General features: G+C 36.1%; 1 protein-coding gene across 1 annotated transcript in view; it reads right to left on the minus strand.

The window, feature by feature from the left end:
• Positions 1-5,740: 5,740 nt before the first annotated feature.
• The window catches only part of unc5db (unc-5 netrin receptor Db), an 816,925-nt gene continuing 810,174 nt past the window's right edge, over positions 5,741-12,491 (minus strand). Inside the window, exon 17 of the mRNA XM_030144147.1 lies at positions 5,741-6,068. Coding sequence (XP_030000007.1) covers positions 5,807-6,068 — 262 coding nt within the window. The 3' untranslated portion in view covers positions 5,741-5,806. The remainder of the gene's footprint in view (positions 6,069-12,491) is intronic.

Raw genomic sequence — 12,491 nt, forward strand, 5'->3', positions numbered from 1 at the left:
TCGTGATCGTAGTATTGTAATTTGTATCGTATCGCTAGATTCTTGCCAATACACAGCCCTAATTGAGACCCAATGTATCAAATATGATACAAAATTGAAACTTATACACAGGAATTGATATTAGAAAAAAGAAAAATTCGGTCTAGGACCGATAAAGGCTCCAGTTTCAAAGAACTGGAATTTTCTGTCAGTGATTTAATGGTTCAGGCTTTATGGGGTTAAATGTAGGAAAAATACCTGATTTTCACTGGAGAAATGTAAAATACAGAGGATAATAGTGTAATAAATGGTGATAAATCACTTAAGAAAGGGTCAAAACACAGAGAAATTCATTTGAGAACTGCCACAGAAGTAGCGCTGGGTCTTTATGGGTTAATATCTGAACATTTGTTAATAACAGATCGGACCCTGCGATGGGCCGGTTTTGGTCCGCGAGCCGTATGTTTGACACCCCTGCTTTACGCTGAGTCATACTACTAGTTTCCTACTTCTATACTGACAGTCAATAGAAACTTTGAGGTAGAAATGTCTGCATATTTCTACTTGTAGGGGGGTTGTAATTATTCATTGTGGATTTATTGATGAGTTAGTGCTCGGGTAGTTGAGATAATGATGAGTTGTCATGTTGTCACAGTTCATTGCACATGGGTTGGTCTCTTTGCAAAAGTGGACCAAATACACATCGAGCAATACTCAGTGGGTATCTGCACAATTTGAGGATTGGTTTTGAAGGCCTATACAGGGTGGGGAAGCAAAATTTACAATGAACATTTAGTTGTTTTTTCTCAGCAGGCACTACGTCAATTGTTTTGAAACCAAATGTCATAATCATACCTAACACTATTATCCATACCTTTTCAGAAACTTTTGCCCATATGAGTAATCAGGAAAGCAAACGTCAAAGAGTGTGTGATTTGCTGAATGCACTCGTCACACCAAAGGAGATTTCAAAAATAGTTGGAGTGTCCATAAAGACTGTTTATAATGGAAAGAAGAGAATGACTATGAGCAAAACTATTACGAGAAAGTCTGGAAGATACTATTAAAGAAGAATGGGAGAAGTTGTCACCCCAATATTTGAGGAACACTTGCGCAAGTTTCAGGAAGCGTGTGAAGGCAGTTATTGAGAAAGAAGGAGGACACATAGAATAAAAACATTTTCTATTATGGAAATTTTCTTGTGGCAAATAAATTCTCATGACTTTCAATAAACTAATCGGTCATACACTGTCTTTCAATCCCTGCCTCAAAATATTGTAAATTTTGCTTCCCCACCCTGTATAAAGGCCGAAAAAAGGCCACCATTGTTAGTCCAGTGAACGGCATCATGCCACGTCTATCACATGAACAACGTCTCCGGGCACTGGGTATGCTGGAGGCCAGTTTGAGCTCCAGTGATAAAGCCGGGCCTATGTATGGGCTGTTCCCAACCCACAATCAGAAACCTGGTTGAACGCCACAACACCACAGGCTCTGTTGACCACAGACCGCATCCAGGGAGAGAGAGAGTGTGTGACAACTCCCGACCAGGACCGCTACTGTTGTGACAAGGGATGGGAATAGAGATCTGGTTCTTTTTGAGAACCGGTTCCCAGTAGTTTGATTCCTTGGAATCGTTTGCCTGCCTGTTTAACGATTCTGCTTATCCATTCCGCCTTTGTTGCGCATGTGCGATGACGTCACACTTACACTGTATTGTTTTGGTCAAAGCTTCCCTGTCTTCAAAAAGGTGGAATCCCTCTAGTATGCTCAAACATTTGTCCACAGTATGTGAATCATTTACAGGAATGTCACGTATTTGATACGCTACTTAGCGGCGCTTGTGAATGTAGCGGCAGAGTGAACGCCGGGCCCAGTTCTGGTTCCGGTGTGGGCAAAAAAATGTCGTAACTCCTCAAATACAAGTTTCCAAAGGTAGGGGAAAGGAAATGAGGTGCACAACAACGGGAGATGAGCCGAGCCTAGTTGAACCGGTTCCACGTAGTAGAAATGTGGCAATAGAGGAATTAGTAAAGTGTCCTTAGTTTCACTTCCACTGCATCCCGCTGCCACCCCCCCCCCGAACCAGGCCCGGCATCATCTGTTCTTATTATTTGTACACACTGTATATATTATATTTTCTGGGGAGAGATGGAAATATAAAAGACAGTTAATGCAAACACACCCGTTTCTACTCTTTTATTCCCTCACCTAATGAGAATCGATAAGAGAATCGATAAGGAATCGGATCGATAAGCAGAATCGATAATTCGTTCGGTTAAATTCTTAACCATTCCCATCCCTAGTTGTGACTTTGTGTTTGGCTGGTGCCATTTTCTTTTGTTAAGTTTTTTGTTTTGAAATTATTCTTGAAACTTTAGATTTTTTTGTCTCTGTACGCCAATATCCTAAACAAATGATTCCTATGAAAAAAATTCCAGTGTAGGGTTTCAAAATAAAAATGATGTCAAAAAATATGCTCTCAAAGTTTTCATTGACTGTGAGTGTAGTTTCGTGCCCTGCCAGCCGAGGTTGGCCTGTTTCAACCTCCTCTTCTTATGTTTCCACAGAAAACCTCAGATGTAGATTCACTTATCGTTATTTCAGCCTCATATGACGGCGTTGGGCTTCAGACTTCAGATTGCAGACTTTCCGGGTCATTCTGGAGGCTTTTATATCAACAACGCCCACGACCTCAACCAGTGCTGTTGTTACGCCGATAGCTTTCCCTCTCATCCCCCTGGAGATTCCCATGCAGCCGCTGCTCTTTCCTACACAACGCCATTCTCTTATCTCGGAGATGTTTGTTTGACTTTGATTAGCAGATAAGAGGCTGCATCTTGTATTTTGTACAGAGCGCCTTATTGAAAACACTCATGACACAGCGCCGTCGCCTTGAAATGTCAGCGTGTATGTGTGTGTGTGTGTGTGTGAGGTGGCGGTTGTGTATATTGGGGTGTGTCAGGGCCTGATATGAAGACTATGTGACGGGTGTTAATGGTAGGAATTGGGTGATAAGACGCAGCGATACGCTCCCCGCGGCGCCAGGAAATAATGTTTTACAGCGTCCTTGCATTCTATCTCCCACCGCAGGAAACTGTAATGAAGTGTAATGCCACGGTTTGAAATCTCACTCTCACACATTACGGCAAAACCACGCTTTTCTGCACAACACGTGTGTGAAGTGTTGCCTCTGACCAAACTGTCCTTCACGGTTACACCAGGGCTGACATTGTGTGTTTTTTTTTTTTTTTTTTTTTTTTTTATAATTTTTTTTTTTTTGTATAAATGAACGTACAACACTGTCAGTCTGTCTGTCTGTGAAGTCCTGAACTTTCTTAGCATTTTTTTTTTTTCTTAGATGAACATGATTGAGTTTTTAAGATACTTGGCTTTGAAAGTTCACAATCACAACATTTAAGCAAATCAGCAGCGTCCGTTTAAAAATATTATTTCGTGTCGAACATCCAAAAAAAAACAAAAAAAAAAAAACAACACTTTTTTTTGTGGTTGGAAAAGAACTAAGATCACAAACAGAGGTTTCGGGGAAAGGATACCACAGTTGTGCCGCTGTATTTGCATGTGAAGGTTTCTATGCAAATATGTCCAGCTGCTGTGTGTGTGGTGAAAGAAGAAGAGAAAGCAGGGTAACATTTTATAATAAGTACACACTATGAAGCATTAGTTAAGCATTAACAAATACTGAATTCATTATTATTAAAGCATATTTCTGACATGAATACTCATTAGTATATGGTTTATAAGCACAATTATAATGGTCTTACTCATTATTATTAAGTACATTAGTTAAGCATTAACAAATACTGAATTCATTATTTATAATGCATATTTCTGACATGAATACTCATTAATATATGGTTTATAAGCACAGTTATAATGGTTTTACTCATCATTAATAAGCTCATCTACAATATGCTTAATGATTATATTTTCATACTTTATAAATTATGGATTCAGCATTTAAAAATTTAATATTGCATCGCTTACAAACCGGTTATGATGTGCATTTATGTTCGCACATACACTTTTCGGACATGTACTAATGGTTAGTGAATATTTTATGGGGTATTTTATACTAACTCACACATTTCTTTTCCGACAGATGTCCTATAAACAGTTATTAATACAGGAATTCATTATTTCAGGTTGTTATAAAGCACTTACTACTCATTAATTAAGTCTATGGTGTGAGCTCATCTAAAGTGTGCACTATCTATGACACAGGTGTCAAACATGCGGCCCGGAGGCCAAATCCGGCCCACCAAAGGGTCCAGTCCGGCCCTTTGGATGAATGTGTGAAATTCAAAAATTACACTAAGATATTAACAATCATTATTGTTCAGGTTCCACATTCAGACTAATATGATCTAAAGCAGGTTCTTTGTAAATGTAAGAATTTTCATGCATTTACTCTAAAACAAAGTATAATTTCGCAAAAACTGTGAATAACCTGAAACGTCTTATGAGAAGTAAGCGCAATTTTAAGAATATTATGTCTGTAAATGATAAACTGGAGCATAATATTGTTAAAATTGCACTTATTTATTCAGTTTGTTCATGTTACTCACATTGTTTTAAAGGATAATGTAATGTAATTTTACATGTTTCTCTCTAAAACATAGAGGAAAGTTGGGAGTCGACATTATTTATATATTATTATTTTATTGTTTTACTTGTCCGGCCCACTTCTGATCACATTTAGTTGAATGTGGCCCCCTGACACCCCTGATCTATGCCATATAAAGCATTTACAAATGAGATTTAAAGGTTGGCAACGCCTGAAGACTCACAAAAGTTTCAGTTATTCTAACAAAGGAAAGACACAGTACATGGGATTATCAAACAAACTACATGACTGAATAATGAATGATTATGAATGATGAGTAAAACATTTATAACTGTGCTTATAAACCATATACTAATGAGTATTAATGCCAGAAATATGCTTTATAAATAATGAATTCAGTATTTGCTAATGCTTAACTAATGTACATTTACATTTATGCATTTGGCAGACGCTTTTCTCCAAAGCGACTTACAGGGGAAAACCGATCAAATCAATCAATCAATCAAATTTTATTTATATTGCGCCAGATCACAACAAAAGTTATCTCATGACACTTTATATATAGAGCTGGTCAAAACTAGACTCGAAGCCAATTTACAGAAACTCAACAGAATCCTCCAGGAGCAAACACTAGCGACTGAATGTACTTATTAATGATGAGTAAAACCATTATAACTGTGCTTATAAACCATATACTAATGAGTATTCATGTCACAAATATACTTTATAAATAATTAATTCAGTATTTGTTAATGTTTAACTAATGCTTCATAGTGTGTACTTATTATAAAGTGTTACCAAAAGCAGGGACAGTGATATCTTTTTCTAACACAGACTGAGAATATACTGACAGAAAAAATTCAGGAAACACCAACCCCTTCGCTTCCCCTTCTCTCCCCCCCCCCCGACTTACCCTCTGAGCTGAGAGAAAGAATAAAAATGTAGAGTAGGGAACTAAAACTAGAAGAAACAAGAAGTAGTGTGAAAAACCCCGGTCTGAGTCCATCCTCAGACAAGATCGGTGAAGGACGAGGGTTGATCCACACCAGGCGGTTGCTCACCTCAACCTGTTGTGATTGGTCGGCGTGTTGATTGCTCTCGCCGCCTACTCACCGACAACCCCGTGACACCTCACCTCACCCCTCCCCCCCTCCCCGGCGCACCGCCACAGCGCGTTGTCCATCACCGGCCGCGCGCGTACGCAGACACGCCTCAGTTCGTTTGAGCGTCTCTTTTATCTCAGCCTGTATATTCGGGGGCGGAGTCCTCGGTTTGATGACTCGCTAGTTTGCCTGTTCTGCACAGGCTGCCCGCTTCTGTCTGACCGAAGTCGGACTCTGGCTCATCCTGGTCCTTAGGGGAGCTTTTGGAGTGGATCTTGCCAATCTCCTCCAGGGCGCTGGCGAGAGAGTCAAGGTCAGCAGTGTCCTGGTGGCGAGCCTCCCACAGGCTAAGGATGACCGCAGACGGACTGAGCTGCTTCGCAAAATAACCGAGGTTTCTGTGGAGAAGCAAACACAGGAAGTATTAATAAACACAAAGGGACAGCAAACGGGGAAGTCCGGTGCTAGGTTCTAATACACAGGTGTGTTGAGCCACATTATGTAATAAATTCCCATTATGTAATAAAAGTTCAAAATGTAATAAGAATGTCACGTCATCTTGTAGTAAAGCCACATTATGTAATAAACTGACGCATTTTGTGATAAATGACGTCAACGCATTATATAGTGAATTTTTTCACATTATGTAGTAAGTTATTATAATTTGAGAAATTTATTACAAAATGCACTTGACACATTTTTATTAAAAAAAAAATGTAATAACATGGTTCATTACGTATGTACCAAAGGTGTGATGGTTTAGCTCTTTTTTATATCCAGAAATGTTGTTTACATTGTTAAAGACACTTTCTTGAGGTTTTTGTTTTTTTTTTTCAACTGGCATAGACACCTTATATTGATCAAAATATTTTAATTTGCCTTGAAAAGGTCCTGTTTAGAAATGAAGCCATTTATTGTTCAACATCAGCATTTTATACTTTGTGTGTACATGTTGGAGTGTGTGTACTAATTGTGAATGTAATGCTAATAGGTAGGCTATCATTAGCACTACTACAACTACTAATCTGCAGGGCTAGTTCAATTAAAGAGGGGGAAAAAATCTACTTGTGTGTCGTTATTACGTAATGAACCATGTTATTACATTTTCCTGAAAATAAAAATGTGTCAAGTGCATTTTGTAAAAAAAAATTCTCAAATTGTAATAACTTACTACATAATGCAAAAAAAATTACTACATAATGCATTGAGGTAGTTTATTACAAAATGCGTCAGTTTATTACATAATGCGACTTTATTACAAGATGACGTGACGTTCTTATTACATTTTGAACTTTTATTACATAATGGGAATTTATTAGATAATGCGGCTCAACAAGGTGTCAAACATGCGGCTCAGGGGCCAAATCTGGCCCGCCAAAGGTTCCATTCCGGCCCTGCAGGATGAAAGTGCAAAAATGAACCTGAACAGTCCAGGTTGTCCAAATCATTCTGGTTCAGGTTCCACATACAGACCAATGTGATCTCCAGTAAAAATAGCAACACAATAACCCATAAATAATGACAACCACCAAATTTCTTTATGAAAAATTATGTGGAAAAAATTTAAATTTAAATTTAAAATAACATTACACTGTGAAAATATATACATTTACAAAACTATTCTTTCACAATAAAATGAAAATAAATAAATAAATAAATAAAAACAGAGATGAATAACCCGAAATGTGCAATTTGAACAATATTCTGCCTGTTACTAAATGTTTTGTGCATTTTTAGATCCACTGTGATCTGTAGTTGTGTGAATAATAACATACGTAATATTGTAGAAATTTTTCAAATTTTAGTTCCAAACTCCAAAATTTGAATGATATTCTGCCTGTTACCAAATGTTTATGGAACACTGTGTGTAAATGTACATGTATAAATAATAAGTCGAGGCATAATATTGTTAAAATTGCACTAATTTTTCAATGAAATTTCAGTTTTTTCAGGTTATTCACATCTTTTTTGTAAAATGTAAATATTTTCATAATTTAATTGGATTTTTTTTTGTACTTAAACAAAATGAAAAACTTGGATTTGTCATTATTTATAGGTCATTATTTTACTGGTCTGGCCCACTTGAGATCAAATTGGGCTAAATATGGCCCCTGAACTAAAATGAGTTTGACACCTCTGCTCTAATAGTTTTGGATTTTTTAAATATAGATTAGTTTTATTTAGTTTTGACTTTTTTTCTCTAATTCAGTTAGTTTTAATTTGTTTTTAGAGCAGGTTTGCTAGTTTTTATTAGTTTTCATTTTTTTTCTAAATGCTTAGTTTTAGATTAGTTTTAATATTAATATTAGTTTTGTTGTATCTTTTATCTTCTTTGCCGTCATATTCAAATAAATCCCATACAGGACTCTGTTGCTTTCTCCCAACTTTTTTTTTTTTTTTTTTTTTTACAATTTTTATTTCTCAATTTTTAACAGTACAATACAGTCTCCTCAGGTTGAGGAGCAGGAAAAAAGCAAAAAAAAAAAATAAAAACAGAAAAACAAACAGATGACAAGAACAGCGTGTGTTGGTGTCAGAATATTAAGGACCGTTAACCCTCTGGTATCCCCTCCAGCATGGCCCTTACTAAGCACCAAGTGTGCCTTTTTCGCACACTTGTGGAATAATATCAATAAAATTTTCATACAGTTTGTTTTTAATTCTTTTACACTTTTTTCTATTTCATCAACTTGAGCCGTAAATAAAAATACCAAATACTCAATAATTGTCACATTTTTAACCCTTTAAATGCCGTGTTTGTAATGTAAACAAACTTTTTTTTTATGCAAAAAACACACAAAAAATATTTTTTTCAATATACTACATTAAAAGTGGATCACATATTATTGGATTTTTGCATCCTGGCATATGTCAATGATTAACAGCAACATTGGTTAATTTGCATTATTATTTTTGGTGCTAGGTCAAATGTTCAAAAATACTAGCATCTGTCACCAAGTGTGCGTAAAATGCACACCTATAAATGAAACTATTAAATATTATATATTGATTTATTTTTCTGCTCTAATTTGATTTTATTTTTGTAAATCAAAGTCAGCCCTAATCATACATATCAAATGGAAGAAATAGTGCGTTTTAGGCACACTTGGGAGACAGATGCTAGTCTGGTAATTTCCTTTTGTTTACAATGTGCAAATTTTAGTTGGTGGGCAGAATTTTAAAGATCATGCAAAAATGAACAACTTTTGAATTCTAACCTTATTTAAATTGTGATAAATAATATGAAGTTTTTTAAAACGAAGTGCAAAGTGTGCCTAAAAGGCGCACCCAGATACCGGAGGGTTAATAGATACATTTTTTATTTATTTATTTGGTTTATTTGATAGGGACAGATACAAAAGACATAGACGAAATGTAACACAGCAATCCCATGCATGCATCATAGTGCTTATAGCAAAAGCTAATTTGCAGCACTGGTCCCTAGATGGGCTTTTATGATCAGTTAAAATACAGAAAGGAATGGAGAGACAATGACCTTTTACATACAAAACTGAGGTATAGGAAAGAAAATAATCAGGTTAAAACAAAGAAACAGATAAACATTATACAAACATTAAACATGAGTACACAGCTGTTTCTGGCACATCCATTTTTTTGTAAGTTTTTTGAACGAACCTAAGCTTGTCAAAGTTTTTATTTTTTAATGGAGAGTAGGTTCCACATGTGTCTCTGAATGTCAGCCATTTTCCCCAGTTTTTCATAAAGAGATTTTCTTTTAACTTGAGTTTATATGTCAGATGTTCCATGACAAGTCTATCATCTATGATTGAAATCCATTGTTTATAAGACGGAGCATCAGTCTTAAGCCAGTTCTTTGTTATGGCCTTCTTCCCGACCACCAGGAGGATCTGGACAAGATATCTGTCTTCTTTATGCACTGATTCTTCCAAATGTCCGAGGTACAGAACAAGACAAGAATTTGGGATTGCATATCCCAGCACAGCATTTCCAAAACATGTGTGTGCGTGTGTGTGATCTGAATCCATGTGATTACGAAGTCTCCAACCCGGCTGTTGAGTATGCATTTGTTTACTTTTAATTTTAGGTGTGATGAAATAACAAATTAGATTTTTCCAATTAAATTCTCTCTATTTAGGTGACTGTGATGTTGATTGGTGTGTTTCCCACATATCGTACCACTTCCCCTCTAGGATCTCCTCACCCAGCTCTCTTTCCCATTTGGTTTTAACATACAGGGTGGGGAAGCAAAATTTACAATATTTTGAGGCAGGGATTGAAAGACAGTGTATGACCAGTTAGTTTATTGAAAGTCATGAGAATTTATTTGCCACAAGAAAATGTACATAATAGAAAATGTTTTTATTCTATGTGTCCTCCTTCTTTCTCAATAACTGCCTTCACACGCTTCCTGAAACTTGCGCAAGTGTTCCTCAAATATTGGGGTGACAACTTCTCCCATTCTTCTTTAATAGTATCTTCCAGACTTTCTCGTAATAGTTTTGCTCATAGTCATTCTCTTCTTTCCATTATAAACAGTCTTTATGGACACTCCAACTATTTTTGAAATCTCCTTTGGTGTGACGAGCGCATTCAGCAAATCACACACTCTTTGACGTTTGCTTTCCTGATTACTCATATGGGCAAAAGTTTGTGAAAAGGTATGGATAATAGTGTTAGGTATGATTATGACATCAGTATATGTTTGGTTTCAAAACAATTGACGTAGTGCCTGCTGAGAAAAAACAACTAAATGTTCATTGTAAATTTTGCTTCCCCATCCTGTACAATGTTGAATCATTTCTAGAATTCATCAAACAACCACACAAAACTGACACAGTTTTTGGGACAGCACTTCCATAAGCTTGTATAACTTTCTCCCAACTTTAGTCTCCATGTTTCCAGGTAGAGCGGGGACCAGAAGACGACTGTAAACCACAAGTGACGAGAAGTGACGGACCGTGAAGTGTCGTATGGAGCCGCTAGCTAAAATTGCTAGAGCAAAATAAATCAATTTCGTATCAGTCTGACATTGACAAAGATGAAAACAAAGGGAATTTTATCCATAATTTTTATTTGTTTTAGTTAGTTTTGTAAGCACACAATACAGTTTCAGTTAGTTATCGTTTTTTTTTTTTCTTTTAATTAGAGTTTTTATATATTCCAGTTAACGAAAATGTTTTTTCAATTCTAGTTTTCGTCATTTTGTTAGTTTTCGTTAACAATAATAACCTTGGTCTGGTGGTCTGGATGGAACCGAGCCAATATGTAAGCATCATCTAAAAGGCACGAGTCAAACTGCACTGGAAAGTTTGGGTTATTTCAGAGCTGTGAGTGAGTGACCTTACTGAGAAGCAGGAAACCTCAAATTAAAAGCAGCAGTTTGTCTCAAATGGGGGTACGCGTACCCCTGGGGTACTTAGAAGACGCCCAGGGAGTACTTGAAATTTTAATAATAATAATAATAATAATAATAATAATAATAACACATTTTATTTGTAGGTGTCTTTCTTGGCACTCAAGGACACCATACAGTAAACCGCAGAGTATAAAACAAGCGATAAAACAGGGTAAAAAATAAAAGGCAGGTTAAAAATTGGAGAATGTAATTATGGTCACAAAGAGAAAGCGATCCTAAACAGATGGGTTTTGAATTTGGATTTGAAGAGAGGGAGTGAAGTGGTATTTCTGAGCTCCGGTGGCAAGGAGTTCCAGAGATTTTTTACAAATTTTGAATGAATAAAATAAAATGAAATGAAAGTGAATAATGGAATGACTGTTTGGAATCTGTATTTAACCCTGTAAAGCCTGAACCATTAAAACACTGACAGAAAATTCCAGTTCTTTGAAACTGGAGCCTTTATTGCAGTGTTTTTCAACCTGGAGTCCGGACCCCAAGTGGGGTCGCCTGGAATTCAAATGGGGTCGCCTGAAATTTTTAGTAATTGATAAAACTAAATTTAAAATTACTATTAAAAAATATATAGTGAGTTGACAGAGATAATCCCAATCCATAAAATACATGACAAACTGAAGCTGAAACTGAAGCACTGTGGTACTGTTTATCTGTCAAATGTTCATTGTGGTCAGTTTCAGATGCTGCAGCTCTTTCATAACACTGGTCAACAACAAATTTATTGCTGAAGTTTTTTGAGCTGATTTAGGATAATTTTGGTGTGCTGAATCCAAAAATCGCATTAATTTTGCTCAATCAGGTCAACTTTCTGAACTATGCTACATATTGGGTTTTTAACATTTTTGCTTACATTTATGGGCATTTTCACATCATATGATACAATATTCTTTCATATTTCTTGCAATACATGAGTTCTGAAGATTTTACTTTTGCCAATTTATGATTAATGTTTTTTTTTTAATATTACAGATGAATGAAATGACTTCGACTAGAAGATCTTGCAAAAATAAGCCTGACGTATTCTGCTACATCTGCGGTGAATACACCATTGTACCTAACAGGAATCAAGTCACAAGTTTCATAAAGTGTGCTTACCAATCTTACTTTGGTATTAATTATTATATTTTGTGAGAAGATCAAATTTTTCAAAATCATATTAGCAAAAAAACCTGACCTGATTGAGAAAAACAGATGTCATTTTTGGATTTAGCGGTGCAAAATGGTCCTAATTCAGTTGAAAAAACCTAGACAACTTGCAAAAAACATTTTTTTGTAACCCAGTGTAATTCATAGTTTGAGTTCTTGTTTGTTCAGTATTAATTGTCAGCCTTGTAAATCCAAGCTGGACTGACTGTACATATCCTGACCAAGGAAAATCAAATTCTCACTTTGTGCAGTAATCTACACCTGGCTTTTCTGCCTCCTG

The sequence above is a fragment of the Sphaeramia orbicularis genome, chromosome 9 (assembly GCF_902148855.1).
Source record: "Sphaeramia orbicularis chromosome 9, fSphaOr1.1, whole genome shotgun sequence".
NCBI classification, from domain to species: Eukaryota; Metazoa; Chordata; class Actinopteri; order Kurtiformes; family Apogonidae; genus Sphaeramia; species Sphaeramia orbicularis.